The 27,961-nt window shown below is 39.9% G+C and overlaps 1 protein-coding gene across 6 annotated transcripts in view; it reads right to left on the bottom strand.

The window, feature by feature from the left end:
• CCDC150 (coiled-coil domain containing 150) overlaps positions 1 to 26,666 on the bottom strand; it is a 94,701-nt gene extending 68,035 nt beyond the window's left edge. For 3 of the 6 annotated variants that reach the window (XM_077957334.1, XM_077957337.1, XM_077957336.1), the window contains exons 1-5: positions 26,503 to 26,665; positions 19,474 to 19,637; positions 7,212 to 7,432; positions 6,932 to 7,110; positions 5,255 to 5,323 (exon numbers count right to left, since the gene is read on the bottom strand). In XM_077957334.1, the coding sequence (XP_077813460.1) occupies positions 5,255 to 5,323; positions 6,932 to 7,110; positions 7,212 to 7,432; positions 19,474 to 19,637; positions 26,503 to 26,514 (645 nt within the window). In that variant the 5' untranslated portion in view covers positions 26,515 to 26,665. Of the gene's footprint in view, positions 1 to 5,254; positions 5,324 to 6,931; positions 7,111 to 7,211; positions 7,433 to 19,473; positions 19,638 to 26,277; positions 26,395 to 26,502 lie in introns of those variants that run through there. The other 3 variants (XM_015131900.3, XM_015131904.3, XM_077957335.1) reach the window with 2 other exon arrangements.
• Between the last annotated feature and the right edge of the window lie 1,295 nt (positions 26,667 to 27,961).

Genomic DNA, 27,961 nt, shown 5'->3' with positions numbered 1-27,961 from the left:
GAATTACAGGACACTCAACTGGTGTCCACTGAAGAACAGAATTTCTTGGTGTGTCGTCGGGTGTCAGAAGTGTTCTGCTGTGAGGTATGTGAGAGTAGAAAAACACACTTTTTTTTTTCTTCCCTATTTTGGAGGCACACTGACCTTATTTTTGTCAACAAATGACTATAAAAAGAATCACATAAAACATAAAGAAGGTTAAGAGTCTCTTTTATTATTAGGGAAAGAGATCCTTTCCAATTGAAATGGGAATTGCAGAGAATGCTATTCCTTTTAAGAAGTGATGTGAAACTGAAAGAAATTCTATTTTAAAACTCCAGTGTAGATGACATTAAGAGTACACTATACCTGTTTTCTAAATTGTACACATTTTTTTCTCTATGGAGAATATATTTTATAATTTTTAAAATGTTTTTTAAAAGTTAAAAGGTAAAAAATGTCTTGGGATAAAACTGTTACAAGATTGCTCATTTTGGAAATGCTCTATAATGTTTTTAATCATATCCTTGATATTTGACATGTAGCTTTTTCCAATTTTTCACTATTGCAAATGCTGCTCTCCTGAACATACTTGTGAGCAGGTCTTTCCTTACATTTCTGATTATTTCCTAAGGATAAATTCCTATAAGAATCATTTTTTCCAATTATTACCTTCATAATTTTCCAATTATTACCTTATCAATAGTATATGTATTAAAATTTTCTTAAATCTCTTCTAATAAATGAAAACTAACATCTTAATAATTTTGGATTTCTTTGGTTATTGTGAGATTAAATATCTTCTAATATAGTTATCAGCTCTTTATATATTTATGTAATAAACTGTCATACTTATCCTTTGTCCATTGTTTTTTGGGCATTTTAAGACAATTTTACGTGTTTTTGTTTTTGAGATTGGGTCTCACTGTGTCAGCCAGGATGAGTGCAATGGTGCAACCATGGCTCACTGCAGTCTTGACCTCCCCAGGCTCAAGTGAACCTCCCACCTCAGCCTCCTGAATACCTGGTACTAAAGGAGTGTGCCACCATGCCCAGCTAATTCAAAAAATTTGTTGTTGAGCCAGGGTCTCACTTTGTTACCAAGGCTGGTCTCACTCCTGGGCTCAAGCAATCCTCCTGCCTCAGTCTCCTAAAGTGCTGAGCTTACAGGTATGAGTCACTGTGCCTGGCAGTTTTAAGTTTTGGGGCGGTGGGTTTTGGAGATGGATCTCACTCTGTGGCCCAGGCTGCAGTGGCATGATCACTGCAGCCTCGACCTCCCAGGCTCAAGTGATCCTCCCATCTCAGCCTCTTAAGTATCTAGGACCACAGGTGTATACCATCGTGCTGTTTTGTTTTTTTTTATTTGTAGAAATGGGGTTTTGCCATGTTGCCCAGGCTGTTAAACTCTTTAAAAGGAAAAACTATTAACACGTTGCCTATTTGTGTTATAATACCTTATTATAAGGGTCCCCAACCCCCAGGGACACAGACTAGTACTGCTCCATGGCTTGTTAGGAACCAGGCCACACAGCAGGAGGTGGGCAGTGGGTGAACCAGCCCTACTGCCTGGGCTCCACCTCCAGTCAGATCAGCAGCAGCATCAGATTCTCATAGGACCGTGAACCTTATTGTGAACAGGGCATGCAAGGGATCTAGGTTGCGTGCTTCTTATGAGAATCTAACTAATGCCTGATGATTTGAGGTGGAACGGTTTCATCCCAAAACCATTCCCCTCAACTCCCCCAACCCCATGGAAAAACTGTCTTCCAAGAAAATGGTCCCTAGCGCCAAAAAGGTTAGGAACTACTGCTTTATTAGTTTTGCTTTTTATATGTAGAAGTATTCTTATGTGGTCAAATCTATTGACCTTTTTATAATTTCGTTCTTTTTAAGCTTAGAAATTGCTTACTTATCCAATGATAAGTTAAATATTACAATCTTATGTAAGAATGAGCCATGTTATTTGTGGTTATATTTTTTCAGATTTTAGTATCAGATTATAATTACTTTCTCAAATATAGTAGCTTAATATACTTTTCTAAACTTGCATCAAATTATGTACTACAATTTGTTCAAGATATAATTTATTCCTTGAAAGTTTCAAAATACTCACCCAGGAAATCATCTTGTTTAAATTTTAGTTGTATCACTGTCAAATGTGATTCAACCTCTAGTTCATTCAGAATTAAATACTTCACTCTTTTAAATTCTGTTTTAATGACCCCTATTATGCAGGCTTGAAAGCATTCAGCTAGCCACTTTTTAAAGAATGGTCACTTTTAAAAAGAGATATTTTCCTCTTTTATACATGATATACCTATAATGTGCCGTACAAAAGCACATTACAAAGAGAATCCTTTACTAATGAAGTATTTGTTTCTGAAGTACTATTAAGGGCAATCAGTTAATCCATTTAATGTTTATAACATCCAGATTTTGTATCTATTTTATATATATTTCATATGTCTTAGGAAGATAAATACCACACTTCTATCTGTATATAACCCTCTGTCATAGGCTGAATTGTGTCCTCCAAAATTCCTATGTTGAAGTCGAACATCTGCTACCTCACAATGAGACTCTCTTTGGAGACAGGGCCTTTCAACAGGTGATTAAATTAAAATGAAGCCATTGGTGTGTACCCTAATGCAATCTGACTATATCCTGATTAGAAGAGATTTGGGCACACAGAGACACCAGGGATGGCTACACACAAATAGAAAAGCATGTGAGGACCCAGTTAGAAGGCGGACACCTGCAAGCCAAGGAGAAAGGCCAGGAGAAACCAAATCTACTAACAACTCGATCTTGGACTTCAAGCCTCCAGAACTTCAACAAATAAATTTCTGTTTATACCACCAAGTCTTTAGGACTCTGTTATGGCAGCCCAGCAAACTAACACACCCTTTCTTTTTCACATACCCTCAGAATGCCCATGTTTGACTATTATAGCACTTTTGCAAGTCTTTGACAGAGCTTAATCAAAATTCAAGACTTTACCATAGAACCAAAAATTAAGAATAAGATTTTCCCAGTAAAAAATAATGTTAAATGGCAATCCAAAGGAGAAAGGACTGTCTTTTCAATAAATGGTGCTGGAAACACTGGACATCCACATGCCAAGAAGAAATTCATCTAGATACAGATCTCATACCTTTCATAAAAATTAGCTCAAAATAGATCAAAGACCTAAATGTAAAATGAAAACCTATAAAATCTCTTAGAAGATGACACAAGAGAAAATCTTAGCAACTTGGGTTTGTAGACTTTTTAGATACAATTCTAAAATTACGATCCATGAAAGAAAAAAATTGATATACTGGACTTCGTTAAAATTAAAAGTTCCTGCTCTGTGAAAGACAGCTAAGAGCATAAAAAGATAAGCTACAGAGTAGGGGGAAATAACTGCATAACACAACTTTGATAAAGGACTGGTATACAAAATATACAAAGAACTCTTAAAACACAACAATAAGAAATAACCCAGTTACAAAATGGGGTAGGAGTCTAACAGATAACTCACCAAAGGAGATATACAGATGGCAAATAAACACATGAGATGATTCTCAATGTCATTACATCATTAGGGATTGAAAATCAAAACAAGATACCACTACACGCCCACTGGAATGGCAAAAATTCAAAACACTGACAAGACCAAATTCTGGTGAGGATGTGCAGCAACCATAACCCTTATTCCTTGCTGATGGGCATGCAAACGATACAGTCATTTTGTAAGATAGGTTAACAGCTTCATACAAAGCTAAACGTAGGCTTACCAGATGATCCAGCAATTGCATTCCTAGGTATTATATTTGCCCAAATGAGTGGGAAACTTATGTCTATGTAAGAACCTGCACACAATGTTTATAGCAGCTTTATTCATAATTGCCAAAAACTGGAAGCAACCAATATGTCCTTCAATAGGTGAATGGATAAACAAATTGCGGTACATACAACAGAATATTGTTCAGCTATATTAAGAAATGAGTTACTGAATCATGAAAAAACATGAAGGAACTTTAAGCCCATATGTTATAAAAGAAGCCAGTACAAAAAGACTACATACATACTGTATGATTCCAACAATAACAGAACTAGAGAGACAATAAAAAGATCAGTGGTTGTCAGGGGCTCAGGAGAAGACATGAGGAGGGAGGGGTAGGTGAAGCACAGGACATTTTTAGGGCAGTGCAACTATTCTGTGTGATCCTGTAATGATAAATATATGGTGTTATGCATTTGTCAAACCCATACAACTTTACAACATGATGAATAGTGAATCTTAACATATTTCACTAAATGATGGCTCAATATTGGCTCATCAAATGTTACAAAAGTACCATACTAAATCAAGATGTTAATAATAGTGAAACTGAGGTAGTGTAGAGAGGGGTATACAGGACTCTGTGTTTTCTGCATAATTTTTCTGTGAACCTAAAACTGCCCTAAAAATGGTCTATTAAAATACCTTAAAAATAAACTTAATACATTCTAACTATAAACAATCAAGCTTTTATCAGTAATTACTGGCAAATAAAGTACTTAATATAATACAATTTTCCAAATACCTATGCTTACCACCTAAGCACTAAAATTTATAACCTTAAAAATAGTTTTGCATAAGAATTTTCCTAAAAAGTATGTCTACTTCTCTATTTTGTATTAACAGAATCTTTTAAATATAATTTGACCCATTTGATTTGAACATCAATTATTAATACTATTATGTCAGGGAATATTGAGGTTTCAGGCCACTGCCAGAGTATATTGAGTTAGTAATTCTACTGATTCTTCCACTGTTTTCAGCTGCAAATTTTTAGTCCAACAGCTTTTAGCAGCCACCTACTTCATATTTCTCAATCTGCTATCTACTAAAAACAAGCTGAAATGAAAGTTTAAGGTAAAATTAGATGAACAGACTTATTAATAGTTTTTTATTTTAAATACAACTTTAAAAGGCCTTTGCATGAAAGTGTCCACTTAACTATAGTATATGGGCAGCCACAAGTGGTAACTATTCCTTCCTGGCTCACAAAGCATTTATTTTTTATTTCTAGTTTCATGCCAGTATTGAGGTAAAAGGAAGTCTTAATGTCATGTAAGGGCAGGCACTTTCACTTGAATTCAATGTGGCATATTTTTAAAGTCTTCCTACTACATAGTCACATATTTTCTTCTTCAAAGGTTTCTTTTCATTCTCTCTTTCTGCTGTCTTGATTTCCCCTCTGCAATTCCAACACCTCCTCCACCCTCCATCTTTTTGTCTTACCTCTTGAATTTTAAGGTTCATTTTACGTTTTGTGGTCTTCAGTTCCTCTTCAACAATGGCTGCATTCTTCTAAAAGTAGAAGGAGAAAAGATTCTAAATAATCTGAAATGACAGGAAGAAATTGTCTATCGGTGTATCAGATCAAATCAGGTTTTTTTCTGGCAACCTATAAATGCTATTTTTAATATGGTTATAAATACTCTTTGTTATAAGTCTGAAGTAATTATTACCATGAGTTATTTAACAGGAAAGCTATTTTATTACTTTGATACATGATTTCTATAATTTCCTCTTTTATATCATAAACAGTGATTAATTGCACCCACCTCCTATATAAAATTCAATAATTAGAGGTCAATCTGGTAATTGACAGACATTTTACTTACAGGATATATTCTTAATTTTTTAAAGAATTCTGTTTTTTCCAGCTTCAAATATTATTCGTGCTTACAAGCGGAGGATGAAAAACACAGCTTTCCCTACTTATTCTTTTTTATTAAGATAAATGGCACCACAATCTCAGATGTAAAACCTCAGAACCATCTTTGCCTTCTTTACTGCCTTCAGTCCTTCCCAGCACCATATTCTAGCATATCTTTTTTTTTTTTACAGAACATTTCTCTTTCCTTTCAAAATGCCACAACCCTAGATCAGACCTAATTTGGCTCACGCCTCAAATAATGCTATGGATTCCTAATTGGTTTCCCTGCCTCCAATTTCTCTCCCTATATATTGTTAAATTTGTTTTCCTGTTTTCATTATGTCACTTCCATATCAAAAATCTTAATCACTCCCCATAGGATCAACCCCAACTACTAATTATTCCTGATTTTCAGATGCTCTATAATGTCATTGCTAGCTAATATCCAACTTATTTCCCACAAACAAATCCTCACTCTTGTAAGGCTAGTTTATAGATTTCTCCTAGCTGTACCCAGTAGAAAGACCCAGTTTCAAACCTGGGTAACAAGAAGACAACAGGCATGTGTGATCTTGGACAAGTGACTTAGCCCAGGGACCCAGTACTATCATTGCTAAAAAATGGGGACAATAATATCCTATTCACCCAAGATTTTGCAAAGATTAAACAAAATAACACATTGAACATCTATTACATTGCCTAGCCCATAAAGGGAGAACAACACTGTTAGTTTCTTTTCCAAGTAGTCCTTATTCTTTGCTGCCTCTGCGTGTGCTCCTTGAAATGTCCTCACCCCTATACTTTGCTTCTAAAGATCCTATCCCTTCCCTGAAGCCTGCCTAATCTATTCCAGATAGGGCATCCTCACCCTCTCAAACATGTCTGAACACAAAGCCCTTACTCGGCAATATTCACTTTTTGTCCTATACTATACTGTTCTGTAACACTTTCTATACTTATTTTTTCCTTTTTTAATTTTTCATGCTGTGGCGTGTTCTCCCAACTAGCATATGAGTTCCTGAAGAGCACAGGCTCCATCTCATACCTCTGGACCCACACAATCACTTGTATGGGGTAAGGGTTGTACAGTGCAAATCTAATAGGCCAAGAATCCTCAAATCAACATGCCAAATGTCAAATGCCAAGAATCCTCATATCGACATCACCTATTTTTAAAAGTCAGTGTCATAGGTCTGTTGCCTCCTCCAGCTAACACTTAACAGTGTGTTTACACTTCAGAACTCTTAGACTCAAACCTTTGTTTTCGAGGCAATCTCCAGGGTGGCAGTCAACCTTTGCACCTCATCTTGTGCCTTGTCTTCTTCCTCTTTTACAGCTCTCAGTTGCTGGCGCAAATTCATCACTTCAAGATGCAACAGCTTCAGGTCCTTAGAATGCTCTTCCTGTACTGTATTCAGTCGATCTTTCAGAAAAGCTACCAGAGAGCACAAGAGGGGCATCAAGCAGCAGAAAGAAGGTCAGTAAAGAAAATCAAGCACCTACACAGGACATTTCTGATGATTCTTATCTCTATACCTGTTTTCTGAGGATTCAAATCCTTTTCAGTTTGCAGCCGGAAGATGTTCATCTTCAAGGACTGAATGAGGCTTTCAAGACGACACATTCGATTTACCAGAAACTCACAGTTCTTCCATAAAATATCTGTTTTTCCTGCACAAATTGCTTCATTTTGGATAGGACTAATGACTTTCTGGCTGTCCAGGTCTTCTAAACAGTTTGGAGCCTCCAAATAGCCTCTGGGACAAAGATCCCAAAATAACAATATTATGCAATGCAATTTCTACTACAGTAATGCCCAAAACTGAGTCAATGTAACATTTCCAATAAGAATAATAATTGGAGCCCACCAACAGGGTGGGCTTCTGACTCTCCCTCCACGTAGGGACATGCTAATCAATTCCCTCCGAGAATTGATTAATTGACACAGATCAATTCCCTCTGAGGGAAAGTCAGAAACAAGTTGAGAGACTCTTCTGTATCTGGTAACTGAGAAAATATCCACATTGACTAGGTAGGAAAAGCTGAGGCAGACTCAGGTCCAAACCTCACCCCAGGCACTGTGCCATCCAATTAAGAAGGTATCCCAACACGTATTCTCTCCCTGAGGAGAGAAGGGTTTGGACCTCATATTTAGCACCCTAACTCTAAGATTCCCCACAGTATGGCTCTTAATTCACCTGCCTCTAAGAGCAGAAGCGGTTAGGCATACCCGAGTCTCCCTAGACCACAGAACAAAGAGGTGATTATACATGGGTGTGTAGGCACTTACAGAGGCTTCATCCCCCAGGATCAGGATAGAGAAGGGCCTGCAACTCAAAGCTCCCAGTTTCTGCCTGGAAGGAGTTTGCCAATGTACTCTGTCAACTGCTGCTGTTACCAGTTGAGTTTCACACAAGCCTGCATCAGGGAATTAACTGGGCTGACAAACATAACCTGTGGCAGCCTAAACAGGAGTTTGGCAGCCCCCAAGCCTATTCCCCTGGCTCACTCAGTCAATAACTACAGTCTACCAATTCCTCCTGGAAAAACTTTTTCCATGCATCAAGCGCCCCAACTTTTATAGCTTCTACTTGAGGGACTGCATTTTAAACCTTGTAGCTCTAGGGACAGAAAGGATTAGGAATACAAGAGTCTCATATGAGAATCTTCCCAAATCACAAAACTAAGAGGTGGTTTTAAACAGGAGTGCAAGCAGTTCCAGGGACTACACCTCTTGGAAGCAGTGCGGAGAAAGTGCTGAAACACACAGTTCTGTTTTTCACTAAAAAGGATTTCTCTGTACATTCTCCCAGTGAATACTTGATGGTCTGGCTTCTAACTAACTTGCATCAGGGAATTAACGGGGCAGGCAAACAATACACCTCTAGCAGCCTAAATGAGAGCTTGGTACTTGCCAAGACTTCTCCCCTAGCTTGCCCTAGCAATAACTCCAAGTCTATAGAGGCTTCCTAAAAGTAGTTTGTCCACTCATCAAGTGACATAACTTCTACAGCTCTCATACAAGGACTACCTCCTTAGCCACCCAGCTCTGGAAGCTGATTTGGCTGTGTATTTCCAAGTCTCTCTAGACCGCAGAAAACAAAAAGGTAGACATACAACGGGCCCACTCCCAGTGCCCATACCCTCAGAGGATGTAGTCTGAATGACAGTAGTATAGGTATTTGCCACAGAGCTTCTCCCTGGCTTAGAGTAGAGAGAGAGAAATGCCTGCCTTAGTGCAGATAGATAATGCCTGCTTTAGTGCAGTAAGGGATAAATACCTGCTCTCAGCTTCACCCTGAGGATAGAAGGAACTGGAACATGCATCTAATACTCTAACATTTTCAGCTGCATCTAGAGACCGTGGCTTCTGTCTTACTGCTCTCATGGTACTAACAAGACTCGGCACATCTTAATCTTCTGGGGCCACCAAAAACAGAAAAATCAGGTTGTACAAACACAGAGATTTGTGAGACACATTATAATTTCTGGCTGTACAAATTGGTAAGATCTCCTACATGAGGGCCAGTTTGACAAGACTGGGAGAGGTTACTGTCTTACTCAATGTACAGAAACCAACACAGAAAGTTTTTTAAAAAAATGAAGAAATAGGAAAGTATGTTCCAAATAAAAGAATAAGACAAATCTCCAGAAACCAATCCTACTGAAATGGAGATATGTGGTTTTTCCAAGAGGCAATTCAAAATAATGGTCATAAAGATGCTCGCCAAGGTCAGGAGAATAATGCAAGAACAAACAGAATTTCAACAAAAGACAGTAAGAAAGTATAAAAAATTACCCAACAAATCATATAGCTGAAGAATACAGTAAGAGAACTGAAAAAATTCAATAGAGGGGTTCAATGGCAGACTATATCAAGTGGAAGTGAATAAGTAAACCTGATGACAGGTCACTGATAATCATCCAATGTGAGGAGCAGAAAGAAAAAAAAATGAAAAGGAGTGAAGATAGCTTATGGAATTTATGAGATACCATCAACAGAACAATATGCCCATTATCAAAATTGCAGAAGGAAAAGTGAAAGGAATAGAAAACATATTCGAAGAAATAATAACAAAAAACTTACCGAGCCTGGGGAAGGCCATAGAAATCCAGATCCAAGAAACCCAAAGGACAACAAATAAGATAAATTCAGAGTTCCGCAGTCCCATACTTAGACACTCATATAGTTTGGATGTTTGTTCCCTCCGAATCTCATGTTGAAATGTGATCCCCATTGCTGGAGGTAGGGCCTAGTGGGAGCTATCTGGGTCATGGGGCAGCTCACTCATGAATGGCTTGGCAGTGAGTGAGTTCTCACTTTTTGTTCACAGAAGAGCTGGCTATCTAAAGGAGCCTGGCATCTCATCCTCTTTCTCTCACTTCCTCTCTCACCATGTGACTCGCCTGCTCCCCCTTGGCCTTCCACCATGATTGTAAGCTTCCTGAGGCCCTCAACAGAAGGTAAACAGATGCTGGTGCCATGCTTTTTAGCCTACAGAACTATAAGCCAAATATACGTCTTTTCTTTATAAATTACCCAGCCTTAAGTATTCCTTTATAAGAAACACAAAATAGATTAACACAGAAAGTTGGAAACAAATAGTGAGGCATTGCTATAAAGGTACTTGAAAATGTAAAAGCAGCTTTGGAACTGGGTAATGGGCAGAGATTGGAAGAGTTTGGAGGGCTCAGAAGAAAACAGGAAAACGAGGGAAAGCAGAACTTCTCAGAGACTTAAGTAGTTGTGATGAAAATGCCAACAGAAATATAGATAGAGGACACGCTGCTGAGGTCTCAGATGAAAGAAATATAGACAGAGGACAGGCTGATGAGGTCTCAGATGAAAATGAGGAAGTTATTGGAAAATAGAGTAAAGGTGACCCATGTGACACCCTAGCAAAGAACTTGGCTGCAATGTGTCAATGTGTCCATGCCCTTAGGGATCTGAGTGATGTCAGGCCGGGCGTGGTGGCTCAAGCCTGTAATCCCAGCACTTTGGGAGGCCGAGATGGGTGGATCACGAGGTCAGGAGATCGAGACCATCCTGGCTAACACGGTGAAACCCCATCTCTACTAAAAAATACAAAAAACTAGCCGGGCGACGTGGCGGGCGCCTGTAGTCCCAGCTACTCAGGAGGCTGAGGCAGGAGAATGGCGTGAACCCAGGAGGCAGAGCTTGCAGTGAGCTGAGATCCGGCCACTGCACTCTAGCCTGGGCGACAGAGTGAGACTCCATCTCAAAAAAAAAAAAAAGAGTGATGTCCTAGGGTATCAAGCAGAAGAAATTTGTAAGCAGTAAAACGCTCCAGAAGTGACGTGGCTGCTTTTAACAGTCTACAATTAGATATAGGAGCAAAGAAATGACTTAAGGTTGAAACTTATATTGAAAATTGAAGCACAATATAAAAATTTGGAAAATTTACAGCCTAGCCACGTGGTAGAGAACAAAAGAACATTTTCAGGAAAGGAATTCAAGTGGCCTGTGGAGCAACCATTTGCTAGAGAGATTAGCATGACTAAAAGGAAGCCAGATGCTAATAGCCAACACAATGGGAAAAAGGCTCTGAAGGCATTTCAGAAATCTTTGAAGCAGCCCCTCTCATCACAGGCCCAGAGGCCTAGGATGAAAGAATGGTTTTGGGGACTGGGTGTCACTGCCCTGTACCACCTCAGGAGTGCTCCCCACATCCTGGCTGTTCCAGCTCTCACCAAGGCTCAAAGGGCCCCAAATATAGCTCAGGCCACTGCTTCAGAGGATATAGGCCATAAGCCTTTGTAGTTTCCATGTGGTGCTAAGCTTGCAGGCATGCGGAATGCAAGAATGAAGGAGGTCTGGCAGCTTCCCACTGGATTTCAGAGGATGTATGAGAAAGTGTGGGTGCCCATGCAGAAGCTCTCTGCAAAGGCTCTGCTCCTACAACAGGCTTCTGTTAGGGCAGCACTGAAGGGAAATATGGGACTGGAGTCCCCACAAATGGCCCACCTGAGGGCACTGCTCAGGGGAGCTGTGGGAATGAACCTACCCTCCAGACCCTAGAAGGGCAGAGCCACTGGCAGCTTTCACCCTGAGCCTGTAAAAGCCATAGGCACTCAACTCCAACCCTTGAGAGCAGCCACGGGGGCTGCAACCTGCAAAGCCAGAGGGGCAGAGCTGCTCAAGGCTTTGCTAGCCCATCTGGCATACCAGTGTGCCCAGGATATGGGACACTGTCAAAGATTGTTTTTGAGCTTTAAACTGTGGGACCCACTGCTCCTTTCTTTTAGCCAATTTCTTCCTTTCGGAATGGGAATGTTTACCCCATGTTTGTACCACATTATATCTTGGAAGTAAATAACTTTCATTTTGTCTTACAGGTTCATAGGTGGAAAGAACTTGCCTTGAGTCTCAGATGAGACTTTAGAATTTAGATTTGGGACTTTTGAATTAATGCTGGAATAAGTTAAGCCTTTAGGGTACTATCGAGAAGGGATGATTATATTTTGCAGTATGAGAAGAACATGAGATTTGGGGGCCAAGGGTGGAATGACATAGTTTGGATGTCTGTCCCCTCCAAATCTCATGTTGAAATGTGATCTCCATTGTTGGAGGTAGGGCCTGGTGGGAGCTGTTAGGTCATGGGGGCAGATCCCTCATGAATGGCTTGGTGCCCTTCCCATGGTAATGAGTGACTTCTCACTCTGTTAGTTCACACTGGTTGTTTAAAGGGGCCTGGCACCTCCTCCTCTCTCTCCCTCCCTCTCTCACCATGTGACTCACCTACTCCACCTTTGCCTTCCACCATGATTGTAAGCTTCCTGAGGCCTCAACAGAAGTTGAGTAGTTGCTGGCACCATGTTTTTACAGCCTGCAGAACTATGAACCAAATATATCTCTTTTCTTTATAAATTACCCAGTCTCAAGTATTCCTTTATAGCAATGCAGAATGGACCAATGCAGACACATTATCATCAAATTGTCAAAAGTTAAAGACAAAGATTTTTAAAAGCATCAAGGGAAAAGTAGCTTGTTACATACAAGAGAACCCATATTAGACTATCAATGAAGTTTTCAACAGAAACCTAGTAGGCAAGAAGAAAGTGGAATATATAGTCAAAATCCCGAAAGAAAAATAAAACTGTCAGCCAAGGATACTATACTCAGCAATGCTATCTTTCAAAAACAAAGGAGCAATAAAGACTTTCTCAGACAAACAAAAGGTGAAGGAGTTTATTGCCACTACCTTACAAGAAAAGCTAAAGAAAGTTCTTCAAGCTGAAGGAAGAACAAAGCATAAAAACCACTAGTAAAAGCACTGTCAAATTCGAATCACTCTAATGCTGTAATAGCAGGTTATTGATCAATTATATCTCTAGTATACAGGTTAAAAGACAAAACTAATAAAAACAACTATAGCTACAATAATTTGCTAAGAGATACGCGTTATAAACACATGTAATTTGTGACATTAAGAACATAAATAGTGGGAGCAGGGAGAGTGAAAGTGTGGAGTTCGGGCATGCAGTAAAAATTAAATTGTTATCACTTTAAAATAGCCTATTGTGTTTTTTTTGCAATCCTCAGAATAACCACACAGCAAAATGAGAACACATTGGATAATCTAGAAGAAATGGATAAATTCCTAGAAACATGTAACCTACCAAGACTGAATAATGAAGAAACTGAAAATCTGAACAGGCCAATAAAGAGTAAGAAGATTGAATCAGTAATAAAAAGTTTCCTCCTATCAAATAAAAACCCAGTACCAGATGGCATTACTGCGAATTTCTACCAAACATTTAATGCAGAATACCAATTCTTTTCAAGCTGTCAAAAAAACTGAAGAGGAGGGAATACATCAAATTCATTTTCCAAGGTCGGCATTACCCTGAAATTAAAGGCAGACAAAGACACTAAAAGAAAAGAAAATTACAGGTAAATATTCCTGAACACAGACGCAAAAATTATCAATAAAAACATCAGTGGCTGGTATGGTGGTTCACGCCTGTAATCCCAGCACTGTGGAAGGCCGAGGTGGGCAGATCACGAGACCAGGAGTTTGAGACAAGCCTAACCAACATGGGGAAACCCCGTATTTGTTGAAAATACAAAAATTAGCCAGGCGTGGTGGCACATGCCTGTAATCCCAAATCCTCAGGAGGCTGAGGCAGGAGAATTGCTTGAACCTGGGAGGCAGAGGTTGCAGTGAGCCAAGACTGCACCACTGCACTCCAACCTGGGGGACACAGCAAGGCTCAGTCTCAAAAACAAACAAAACAAAAACAAACAAAAAAAACCACTACCAAACCATATTCCACAGTACAGTAAAAGGATCATTCACCACGATGAAGTGAGATTCATCCCTGAGATGCAACAACAGTTCAACATGTGCAAATCAATAAATGTGATCTACTGTATTAATAGAATGAAGGATAAAAACTATATAATCATCTCAATAGATGCAGAGAAAGCATTTAACAAAATTCAATAGTTTCATAATAAAAACTCTCAACATCAAAGGTATAGAAGGAATGTACCTCAACATAATAAAGGCCATATATGATAAGCCTACAGCTAACATCATGCTCAATGGTGAGAAGTTGAAAGCTTCTGATCAGGACTGAGATAAGGATGACCATTCTTACCACTTCCATTCAATGCACTGTTTTAAGTCCTAGCCAAAGCAATTAGAAAAGAAAAAGAAATAAAAGAAATCCAAACAGGAAAGGAAGAAGTGAAATTGTCTCTTTTTGTTGAAGACATACAAAATCTTATGTACAGAAAACCCTAAAGACACTACCAAAAAACAATTACAATAAATGAATTCAGTAAAGTTGCAGGATACAAAATCAACATACAAAAAGTCGGTAGCATTTCTATCCACTAACAATGAACTATCTGAAAAAGAAATTAAGAAAATAATCCCATTTATAAGAGCATCAAAAAAAAAAAAAATACTGAGGAATAAGTTTAACCAAGGAGGTGAAAGATCTGTACAATGAAAACTCTAAAAGGCTGATGAAAGAAATTGAGTATGACACAAATACAGTAATGAGTTATGTAATGACAATGATACATTCTGAGATATGTGTTGTTAGGTGATTTTGTCATTGTACAAACATCATAGAGTATATTTACACAAACATAGATGCTATAGCCCACTCCATACCTAGGCTATATCTCCTGGCCTATAAACCGGTATAGCATGTTACTGTACCGAATACTGTAGGCAAATGTAAAACAATGGTAAGTATTTGTATATCTAAACATTTCTACATAACAACACATATCTCAACAAAATATGATAGGCAGCCCAGAAATAAACCTATGCATTTATGGTCAATTGATTTTCAACAAAGGTGCCAAGAATACACAATGACTGAAGACAGTCTCTTCAATCAAGTACTAGGAAAACTGGCTATCCATATATAGAAGAATGAAATTGGGCCCTTATTTCACCCCATATACTAGAATCAACTTAGAATGGATTAAAGACAAATGTAAAACATAAGACCTGAAACTAAAACTACTAGAAGAAAACATAAGGGAAAACCTCTTTGACATTGGTCTCAGCAATGATTTCTTGGATGTGACTCCCAAAGCACAGGCAACAAAAGCAAAAATAGACAAACAGGAATGCATCAAACTAAAAGGCTTCTGCACAGCAATGGAAACAATCAACAGAATGAAGAGACAGCTCACAGATTGGGAGAAGATATTTGCAAATCATACATCTGATAAAAGACTAATATTCAAAATATACAAGAAACTCAAACTACTCAATAATAAGAAAACAACCTTATTTTTTAAACATGGTCAAAAAACCAGAATAGACATTCCTCAAATGAAGACATACAAATGGCCAACAGATACATTAAAAAAAATACTCAACATCACAAATCATCAGGGAAATACAAATTAAAACCACGATGAGAAAACCTCACACCTGTTAGAATGGCTATTATAAAAAAGATGAAAGCTAACAAGTTGGCAAGGGTACTGAGAAAAGGGAATCCCCTGTACACAGTTGATGGGAATGTAAATTAGTATAGCCATTTTGGAGAACAGTATGGAGGGTCCCCAAAACACTAAAAGCAGAACTGTCATAGGATCCAGCAATCCCACTTCTGGATACACAACCTAAGGAATTGAAATCAGTATGTTAAAGGGATATATGCACTCCTGTGTTCACTGTAGCACTATTCACAATAGCCAAGATATAGAAACAACCTAAATGCCCATCAACAGGGAAATAAGCCAGGCATGGAAAAACAAATATGCATGATTTGACTTATATGTAAATCTTAAAAAATCAAACTCACAGAAGTAGAATGTAGAACAGTAGTTAACAAAGGCTGGGTAAAGGTGAGGAGGTAGACAGGGAAAGAAGAGATTGTTCATCAGAGTACAAAGCTCCATTTTAAGAGGAGGTATAAGTTCTAGCGATCCACTGCAAAGTACATTGACTATAATTAATAATAATGTATTGCATATTTCAAAATTCTTAAAAGAGTAATTTTAAATCCTTTTGCCACAAGGAAATAAGTATGTGAGGTTATGGATATGTTAATTAGCCTGATTCAATAATTCTACAATGTATGCATGCATCATAGCATTACATTTTACCCCATAAATATATACAATTGTCAATTAAAAATAAACTATAAAAAAAGAAAAAAGAATAGACTCTTTAGTTAACAAGCATTTATTAACCATTCCAATTTTAAATATATTTCTTGTTATTAGGTAAAGATGAGACCAATGTGGGATAAATGAGGACCACTGACTTTTTAATTGTTGTTTATTTTAATATGGATTTTTCATAAACCTTTTCTTGTTATGTAGAAACAAGTGATACATAAAACATGTTAAATATTTAAGGTGTGATAATTAGGTACATAATTAAGTATGTCAAATTGTCCCTGTTTGCAGATGACATGACTGTATATTTAGAAAACACCATCGTCTCAGCCCAAAATCTCCTTAAGCTGATAAGCAATTTCAGCAAAGACTCAGGATACAAAATCAATGTGCAAAAATCACAAGCATTCTTATACACCAATAACTGACAGAGAGCCAAATCATTAATGAACTCCCATTCACAATAGCTTCAAAGAGAATAAAATACCTAGGAATCAAACTTACAAGGGATGTGAAGAACCTCTTCAAGGAGAACTACAAACCACTGTTCAGTGAAATAAAAGAGGACACAAACAAATGGAAGAACATACCATGCTCATGGATGGGAAGAATCAATATCATGAAAATAGCCATACTGCCCAAGGTAATTTATAGATTCAATGCCATCCCCATTAAGCTACCAATGACTTTCTTCACAGAATTGGAAAAAACTGCTTTAAACTTCATATGGAACCAAAAAAGACCCCGCATTGCCAAGACAATCCTAAGCCAAAAGAGCAAAGCTGGAGGCATCACGCTACCTGACTTCAAACTATACTACAAGGCTACAGTAACCAAAACAGCATGGTACTGGTACCAAAACAGAGATATAGACCAATGGAACAGAACAGAGCCCTCAGAAATAATACCACACATCTACAGCCATCTGATCTTTGACAAACCTGACAAAAACAAGAAATGGGGAAAGGATTCCCTATTTAATAAATGGTGCTGGGAAAATTAGCTAGCCATAAGTAGAAAGCTGAAACTAGATCCTTTCCTTACTCCTTATACGAAAATTAATTCAAGATGGATTAGAGAGTTAAATGTTAGACCTAAAACCATAAGAACCCTAGAAGACAAACTAGGTAATACCATTCAGGACATAGGCATGGGCAAGGACTTCATGTCTAAAACACCAAAAGCAATGGCAACAAAAGCCAAAATTGACAAATGCGATCTAATTAAACTAAAGAGCTTCTGCACGGCAAAAGAAACTACCATCAGAGTGAACAGGCAACCTACAGAATGGGAGAAAATTTTTAAAATCTACTTATCTGACAAAGGGCTAATATCCAGAACCTACAAAGATCTCAAATTTACAAGAAAAAAAACAACCCCATCAAAAAGTGGGAAAGGATATGAACAGACACTTCTCAAAAGAAGACATCTATACAGCCAACAGACTCATGAAAAAATGCTCATCACCACTCGCCATCAGAGAAACGAAAATCAAAACCACAATGAGATACCATCTCACACCAGTTAGAATGGTGATGATTAAAAAGTCAGGAAACAATAGGTGCTGGAGAGGATGTGGAGATATAGGAACACTGTTACGCTGTTGGTGGTACTGTAAACTAGTTCAACCATTGTGGAAAACAGTGTGGCAATTCCTCAAGGATCTAGAACTAGAAATACCATTTGACCCAGTCATCCCATTACTGGGTATATACCCAAAGGATTATAAGTCATGCTGCTATAAAGACACATGCACGCATGTGTTTATTGTGGCACTATTCACAATAGCAAAGACTTGGAATCAACCCAAATGTCCATCAGTGACAGATTGGATTAAGAAAATGTGGCACATATACACCATGGAATACTATGCAGCCATAAAAAAGGATGAGTTTGTGTCCTTTGTAGGGACATGGATGCAGCTGGAAACCATCATTCTCAGCAAACTATCACAAGAACAGAAAACCAAACACCGCATGTTCTCACTCATGGGTGGGAATTGAACAATGAGATCACTTGGACACAGGAAGGGGAACATCACACACCAGGGCCTACTGTGGGGAGGGGGAGGGGGGACGGATGGCATTAGGAGATACACTTAATGTAAATGACAAGTTAATGGGTGCAGCACACCAACATGGCACATGTATACATATGTAACCTGCATGTTGTGCACATGTACCCTAGAACTTAAAGTATAATAAAAAATAAATAAATAAATAAAAATATGTTAAATATTTAAGGTGTGATAATTACATACATAATACATGCATATAAAATATGTATGTATATATGTATATTTTATATGCATAAAAATGTTAAATGTTAATTCTATTATAGTGAACTAATTATTAAAGTCTGCATGGAGGCAATATATTCATGTTTTTAGAACATTTTTAAATTCATAATAAATATTCCTATTGTGTTACCAACATACTCAACATTTGAACCAAATTTAATCTTTAACTGCTAAAGGGTTACTTATTCCATGGGTGCTATACCAACTACATTGTGAATAAAGGGTTATTTATTCCATGGGTGCAATACCCACTATACTAATTTGATACCTTTCATGAGAGACACTCAGGAAATATATATGTAATTTTTAAAAAATCACACCAGTAAATTCTAAATTGGCTGCTTAAGCCCACAGATTCTGCAGGTCATTGATAATCCAACTTTTAATTACTTCTTTAGAGGCACTAGGGGAAAAAACAATTTTTTTTTGAGTATCTCATTCTAAATTATAAAATTTTTAAAGACTTCAAAAACCTCTTTTAATTTACAATAAATATGGGAGAAGAAAATGACCAAATTAATGGCATGAAGCAACATTCTAGCTTTTAACCTTAATATGTCTCTATTTTAAAATAAGAACCAATCTTTTTTTATTACATGAAAACTTACATTTGTTTTTAATCAAGCAAACAGAATACCGAAGTTTGTATACCTAATTAACACATTTTAAGTATCTGTTTAGGAAAGAAGTGATAATAGCTCTAGCTCTACCACAGAATGACAACTCTTCATTTTGTAAATATTTTCTAAGTAATGCTCAAATGAAAATTATTTCCCAGTTCCTTTGCAAATATCCATCTCATCTGCCAAACTACTGTGACTTAATAAGCAGTGAAGCAAAATTCTTCAACCTACGGAGATCTAGTTCATTTTTGTTACCTTTTTTCACCAAAATCCAACATTATTAGGTCATCCCTCAGTGAACTGGTCTGTTCCTCAACTATTCGCATCCTTTGCTGAAGTACTGTGAATGTTTCAGAAGCTGTAGCGTTGATGTGGGTTGGAGAAAGGACCGGTCTGGACACTGTAGTTTCCATATGTACCTAAGAATACAGTCACAATCTTAGCGTGGTAGGTCCTATTATTGATCAAAAATAGTCACTGCCATTCCTGTGCCAGGATTAGGCATCACTGTCCTGTTGAACTCAGGAATGGTCATGTGTTCTGCTTTGGTCAATTAAATGTAGGTGGAAGTTATGAGCCAGCTTGTTCTTCACCTTCTCTCTCTTTTCCCTCCCCCATGAGATGAGCAACATCCCAGGCAGGACTTTCTCCATGCACTAGGGTCCCAAGGTGACAATGACATCAAACAGACCCACAACCCATTCATGATATACAGTGTGGATGTCATGACATACAATAAACCTATGTTGTTGCAAGCCATTAAGATTGTTGAGTAGTTTATTTCATCATAATTTAGTCTATTCTATTTGCCACTATTGGTCACACACGAGGACCTATGACTTGCTGAGGGAATGGCTTTTATTATTAGCCATTTTCATCGTAACATTATTACCATTCAACCTTCTTGAAAAACATTCTATACTTGGACCTCTGTACAGTTGTCACAAAATAAATGATTTACCAACTATGTATCCTACATTGAAGCAACATTTTAAAAAATAACATGCAACCTTAACTTCAAGCAAAAGCAAAGACCTTTCTACAGCTATTGACATCAAATTTCCACAGGCTCCTCCCCCAAAACCCAATGAAAATAATAGTGAGAATACTCTTTCAAGACATTAGTGACAGAAGCAGAATTAGCTTATATGTGGTCCCAACGTGTAAATGAATCGTGTTCAATGACAAAGTAATTGATGAAAACTTTAAAAACATTTTCCTGACACTCCATCCTGTACAGACATTTCTCTACTAATCATGTTGTAAACCTCAGCCATTTCTAGTGATTGTGTTCGTATGGGAATGTGTTCACAAGGGTCCAACTTGGAATATCAGGAATATACCTTGTTACCACTTCCTACATAATCAGGTATCTCCCTGACCCTCACCTTCCTGGAAGTGAAAGGGGGGTCCACCTCATGTTCAAGTTGCTGAAGGTGGTCCCAGGACCCACGGCAAGAACTCATGAAGCGGGAGGACTGGTGGGAGCAAGAATCATGGTGGGGCTGAGCTTGCTATACCTGCTGAGGATGTTTCTTCATCCTGAAATAGCTCTCCAATTCACTTTCTATCTCTTCCCACAGGTCCCAGAAAATGGCCTTTCTATTTTTTTCTTTTTTGAGGCGGAGTCTTGCTCTGTCACCTAAGCTGGACTGAAATGGAGCAATCTCGGCTCACTGCAACCTCCACCTCCTGAGTTCAAGCAATCCTCCCACCTCAGCCTCCCGGGTAGCTGAGATTACAGGTGTGTGCCACCAGGCCCAGCTAAATTTTTTTTTTTTTTTTTTTTTTTTTTGTATTTTTAGTAGAGACGGGGCTTCACCATGTTGGCCATGCTGGTCTCAAACTCCTGACCTCAAGTGATCCGCCAGCCTCAGTCTCCCAAAGTGCTGGCATTACAGGCATGAGCCATCACACCCAGCCTGTTTTTCTTTTTACTCTTATTATGGTGTTTCTGACCAGAATTTTTCTTTCATGCCCTACTGTGAAACAATGCATTTTTTGACACAAGCTTTTTGCATTCTTTAGATCTGCTGTTAAGTCAGCTTAACGACATGGGGTGAAAGAAGCTCCCTTCTATTAACTTTCTTTCTTTTTTTTCAGTTCATTCCTGAAGGAAAGACAAAGACATGCAGATATTGATGCAGTCTCTGGACATACAAAGATTCAAAGTAGGGTTCATCTACATTTCTGGGGGAAAAAAAAAAAAAACAGATGTGGAGACTCCTGGTAATGTTACCACATGAGCCAGTATAGTATTCCTCAAGTAGGAAAAGGAAGAGCCTCTGAGTAAGCCCATAGGGCTGGATCAGCTGCCATAAACCAGGGCTGGAATTGGGGGAGCCACCAACAGCAATGGATGGGGAAAAAATGGAGGGGTAACAATGGAGAAACACCTCCATTCTATTTTCTGTCACCTGCTGTCCAGCTACTGACCTAGAGATAAATCAGGCCAAAGGTGGGGAGAAAAAGTAGGGAAAGGTTGGCTAATGGGGTGTGTGCAGACACAGCTCCTTTGTCCTCTCTCCAAAAGAAGCAGAAAAGCTCATGACCCCAGCCTCGCCTCAGCGGGCACACTCATGTGAATATTCTGGCCAAAGAGACTTTGGGCAGAAGTTTGCAAAAGGGCTCCTAGGCAGACTTTTGTTTTTCTAAATAAAAAGGAGAGAAAAGATGGCACCTGTCTTTTCCTACCCCCTTACAATTCCCAGAGCGTTCTATCAGTCAGGCATGCAGCACCTCACTCTCAAATACAAACAAAGAGCCAAGGATCACCAGGGTCTGATAAACACAAGGAAAAGACAGAGCACCTCAGACTAACATGACATTTGGGCAAAACCAGTAATCTTCAAACTCTGCTAATGTGAGATTTAAAACTTTTGGTTTTTTGTTTTAGTCACTTTCTTCTACATACGGTAGGCCCAGGCATTAGCTGGTGGAAAAACAAGTAGAACGAAGAAGTAAAAATGACAAGCAGTGCCAGAGCAGGGGAGGGAGAACGATTTCTGTGGCAATTTATTAGGCCCAGGTAGCCGGTTATAATATAGTCTTGGCCGGGTGCGGTGGCTCACGCCTGTAATCCCAGCACTTTGGGAGGCCGAGGCGGGCGGATCACAAGGTCAGGAGATCGAGACCACGGTGAAACCCCGTCTCTACTAAAAATACAAAAAATGAGCCGAGCGCGGTGGCGGGCGCCTGTATTCCCAGCTACTCGGGAGGCTGGGGCAGGAGAATGGCATGAACCCAGGAGGCGGAGCTTGCAGTGAGCCAGGATTGTGCCACTGCACTCCAGCTTGGGCGACAGAGCGAGACTCAGTCTCAAAAAAAAAAAATATATATATATATATAGAGTCTTGTCTATGTTCATTTATATCAAAAGCCAAGCACATAATACTAACATGCATATTGCAAAAGTCTATCTTTGGAAAAAAATATATAGGAAATGGAGAAGCTCCCCCACACAGTTTGAATAGGATGCAGATTCCCAACTAAAATTTTTTCATGTAATTGTTCAAATGTCTAGTTTTGTTGATATTTCCCTAAGGAACCTATGATCTGTATTAAATGCTTACATTCACTCTCCAGGACATGTGTACTTTCAGCCATGAAAAAATGGCAAATCATTTAAGTTGCTTCATTTGTTTTTAAAAAAAGGTCCAACGTGTCGTGGTAGGAATTTGGTTTGCATCCATACCCAGTGCCACCCGACCCTGCTCTACACTAAAGCTTCTCAGGCTTCCATAGAGAAAATATACTTTCAAAAAGGAGGAACCAACTTGCCCCAGTCTCTGAGGGGCAGGAAGTTTATAGAAAATTCACCCTAAGAAGGGGGAGATTGAAGTGACTGGGACACTGATTGATGGTAGGCAGGGGACAAAGCTTTTGAGTGAAACACATGGTGTTGTCCTTAAAATATCCTCTTAGTCAATCGCTGAGAATCCTGTTCAGGTCATCAAAGTTGCTGATGCAAAAATTAAGCCAATCTAGCCTTTGGGGATTTACTAAAAACAGATCTCATGGCCAGGCACAGTGGCTCATGCCTGTAGTCCCAGCATTTTTGAAAGGCCTATGTGGGAGGATCACTTGAGGCCGGGAGTTCCAGACCAGCCTGGCCCACATGGCAAGACCCTATTCTCTACCAAAAATGTTTAAAAATGAGCTGGGCATGGTGGCCTGTGCCTGTAGCCCTAGCTACTCGGGAGGCTGAGGCACAAGGATCACTTGAGCCCAGGAGGTAGAGGCTGCAGTGAGCTATGATTGTGCCACTGCACCCCAGCCTGGGTGACAAAGCAAGACCCTGTCTCTAAAAAAATAAAAATAAAAACAAGTCTCAGGGTTAGCTGAAAACCTTCCCTCCCAACCACCACCTCCACTTCCCACCATGGGAAAACAAAAACAAAACCAAACAATGCCAAGGTCAGGAGAGTCCTTGGAAGCAAGGGAGGGGGCAGTGATGGCTGAGTAGCAAGAAGACAGTCTTAAAGCCACCAGGCAGAGTCCCCAAGTATCTGGGAGGCTGTTAAAGTATGAGATAAGAACTTTCAATCCAGTAAATTAATCTACCACGTTGGGGCTTAAAGTTAGAGAAAGATTCTCATTTTCACTGCAGTTGCTCATACCCTTGTTTGTCCTCCCTATCTGGTAGGCCCAAAGCAGGGATAGCAGAAATGCCACCCACACCCATACACACATAAATACACACACACTCTCCATTGGCCACTTGGCAGATCCTCATAAGTCATAGTTCTATGGCTCATAGTCTAAGAAGAACAGTCTTACATGAAAAGAATCTACCTCTACTGGCTGACATTCTAGTAAAGAGAAAACGGCTTTAACATATCTGTGCTTTGTTGTGTTTGAAAAGGAGCAAATATTGATTGCTGCCTTGAACCTAAGTCCTAATGCTTGATAGTAACAGCAATAAAAATAGAGATATAAACTTTTAATTTTAAAAAAGTTCATTCATAACTAATTTCTATGCATATATCATTATCAAACTAATAGAATTCTGTCTTAATGTTTAGGGAGAAAATTTCCAAAGAGCTTCTAGGCAGGTAACCTTATGGAAAGCACGGCAAGAAAAAGACCCATGTCACAAGTAATATACTAGTAAAAGCCAGATGACTTTGAAAAGAGAACACTTGCTTCTGTGGACACAGGCTTCATTCCTACACCTGGCAATAGGTGCACACTGGCAAAAGCATATACAAGTATATGCCATTGGTTCCAAAATAACAGTCCAGGGAGTCAATGTTGTTTATCACAACCACTGGAAAATAATATGGTAACACTATCTTCATTCACTCACATCTAACAAACATTTCCTGAACATTTACCAAGAGCTAGACACTGTCATAGGCAATGGCGCGGGGCGTGGGCGGGGTAGAGCAGTCCCGACAAAACTCCCTGCCTTCGCGGAGCTTATATTCCAGTGAAGAAGACAGACAGTAAGTAAAATACACAGTCTGTTTATTGGTGATAAGTGCAAAGGAGGAAAATGAAATAGGAAAGTACGTGGGATGGAGGCTGCAGGGCAGGTTTTCATTTTAAGCAGTGTGGTCAAAGAAAGCCTCATAACATTTGAGCAAAGACCTGCTATATAGATATCAGAGGGCAGAAAGGCCCAGAAGTCGGAAACAGCAAGTGCAAAGGCCTGAAGTTAGAAAGTCTGATGAGTTCACACACAATAATGACGTGGGTTTGGCTGGAGAGGAAGGAGTAACACAGAGAACATTGACAGATGAATTGAGATGGTAATAATAAAACCAGAATACGGCCGGGAGCGGTGGCTCACGCCTGTAATCTGAGCACTTTGGGAGGCCGAGGCGGGCGGATCACGAGGTCAAGAGATGGAGACCATCCTGGCTAACACGGTGAAACCTTGTCTCTACTAAAAATACAAAAAAAAAAAAAAAAAAAAAAAAAATAGCCAGGCGTGATGGCATGCGCCTGTAGCTATTCCCAGCTACTCAGGAGGCTGAAGCAGAAGAATGGCGTGAACCCAGGAGGGGGAGCTTGCAGCGAGCTGAGATCGCGCCACTGCACTCCAGCCTGGGCGACTGAGCGAGACTGTCTCAAAGAAAAAATAAATAAATAAATCAGAATACACAGAGCCTTGAAGGCCAATGTAAAAGTCTGGCTTTTGCTGTCAGTGATTCTCAGAGCCACTGGGGGTCTATAGCTGAGGAATGCTATCTAATTTTCCTTTTAACTGGATCACTTTGACTCCCTCCCACTCGAAATGGTGGAAGAACAAGAGCAGAAGTAGAGATGCTGCTGGTCAGAACCAACGTGACAGCAGTGGTATTCTTACTGTAAGAGAGGTTGGTAGCTAGATATACTTGAAAGACAGCTTTTGCTGATGCATTAGATATGAGATATGAGGGAAAGGAAAAAGCCAAGATTACTCCAAGGTTTTTGGCCTGGATGGTGCTATCACTGAGACTACGGAAACTTATTAAGGAAGAATCCGTTTTGTGGAAAAGATAGTAGTTTTTAAAATGTCAAATTTAAAACATGAAAGATACATTATTGAATTTGTGGATCTAAAGTTTGGGGATGAGGTGTGGACTGGAGATTAGTTTCTGAAGAGCTCAAGAAAACCATAAGGCGGGGTAACAGAGAACAGAAAGGATTAAAGGACCTAGTCCTGAGCACGTCAAGATTAACAAATTAGAAGCACGTGTGTGCGGGCATTTAGGGCAGACTAATAGAACTTCCCTAAAGTGGGGTCAAAATAGACACTTTTCTATCTTTAGAGCCCAGTACAGTGCCTGGGAAATTATGGGTGGTAAATAAACAGGAGACTACTTCGACAGGAACTTAACGAATGTCTATTCCGTTCTAGCAAAAGCGCCAGGTACTGCAGAAGCCGTAAAGAACAAGTGCAAATTCCTGACACCTATATTCTGGTAAGCAAGCCAGGCAGGATTAACTGGGGGTAAAAATCAAACATTAACGCCGAAATAGCCTTCCCAGGAACCTATTAACCTCCAACTTAACACATAAATAAAGGTGGTATTGGGCTTATCTGGAGGCTTCAGCGACTATCTCCCATACCTCAGCTGGAGCCAGGCCAATGCAAACTTCACTCCTAAATGGCTTTCATCAGCAGCCAACGCCGAAGCGCCTTAAATCAGGGCCCTGAGGTCCAGGGAGTGAGACTGGACTCCGTTAGGACAGGGAGAGGGCGCCAGGGAGTGGTGACTGTCCTTATCTGAGCCGACGCCTCTCCCCAACGAGCCTCCGACCACAGCTCACCCGCCCAGGGCCCGGCAGCCTCACCCTACAGTCCATCTGTCCGCCTGAGGCTCCGTACTGCTACAGGCTGGCGGGTTTCCTTGAAACTAACACCGCGTTTTAAACCAACCCGCTCCCCGGCGCAGTAGCTCCGGTACGCAGGCGCACCCGTGGCAGGGCATGTCGGGAACTGTAGTTTAGCCGGCCCAGGAGGGCCCTCCGCCCTGGGCGGGACCCAGGCCGGCATCCGGCGGCGCTCAGGGAATGCGTAGCGTCGTGAACCGAATGACGACAGGCTCCATTGTGCTCTCGAGCGGGGCACGCCGGGATATGTAGTTTCTGGCCGCTGCCCTCCGGGAGGTCCTGTGCTATCTACTTCACAGTGACTTGTCTCTGCCTGGTGAACTCACGGTGTTCTGCTAATCTTGGTAAATACATACCCTACAGCAGAGTAACGAGCATAAAAATTAGTTAAAAATTCAGAGCTTAAGCATTCTTCTTGTTAAAGGAAAAATCATGTCCCTCTTCGTCCTCGCCCATGATGGCCGCATGGAGAGTAAAACACAGAAATGTGCTGTCTGGTCTTTCGTCTCTTCAGCATGAATTATTTCTTGCCCTGTCGACAAGTTAATAGGTATTTATAAATTTGAGTGTTAAGTAGCTATGAAACGAAAAAGAGCATTGAACTGTCCCTGGTTTTTTTGGTGGTTTGCTTTTTTGAGATAAGGTCTTCCTCTGTGGCCCAGGGTGGATTACAGTGGTGCGATTTCTGCTCACTGCAGCCTCGACCTCCCGAGCTCAAGCGATCCTCTAATCTCAGCCTCCCCCATAGCTGGGCCCACAGGCACGCGCCACCACGTCTGGCTAATTTTTGTATTTTTTCGTGGAGGCGGGGTTATCACCATATTGCTCAGGCTGGTCTGGAACTCCTGGGCTCAAGCCATACGCCCACCTCGGCCTCCCAAAGTCCTGGGATTACAGGTGTGCATCACCACACCAGCGTTTCTGAGTTGTTTTGCTTTAAGAATATGTATTCTCACTTAAGGGAAAGACTTCTATAGTGCAAAGACAACGCAGCTTTGCGTTTTGGTAGCTGGAAGAACACCTGTTATCCGTGCCAGGGCAATTAAAATGCATTTCTCTCTTCTCCCTGAGAGTGCGGCCAAGAATCACTTCAGCCCTCTCATATAAGCAATCAGATCCGACATGAGACCTCATTTACTTAGCCTGACACTTGATCTTGCTATTCTAATTCTTTTCATAGCCAAGCCTCAACGTGAGATGGAGAGACTGCCCATCAAACCACAGCCATATTCATCAAGCTTTGAGCCGATCCGGTGAAGGAGAAATGAGCACTGCATACATTTCAGGGAAAGGGACCAAATAAAGCTTTTAATAGGAAATGAAAATGTGTTTTTAAAGCGTCAGTGCAAAGAGCCAATTATTTTTATTATGTATGTTTTATCTTACAATGACCTCTGGTTTATCAGTGGAATTAAGAATT

Source organism: Macaca mulatta, chromosome 12, assembly GCF_049350105.2.
Source record: "Macaca mulatta isolate MMU2019108-1 chromosome 12, T2T-MMU8v2.0, whole genome shotgun sequence".
Lineage (NCBI taxonomy): Eukaryota > Metazoa > Chordata > Mammalia > Primates > Cercopithecidae > Macaca > Macaca mulatta.
This window is presented reverse-complemented; position numbering and strand designations above follow the sequence as displayed.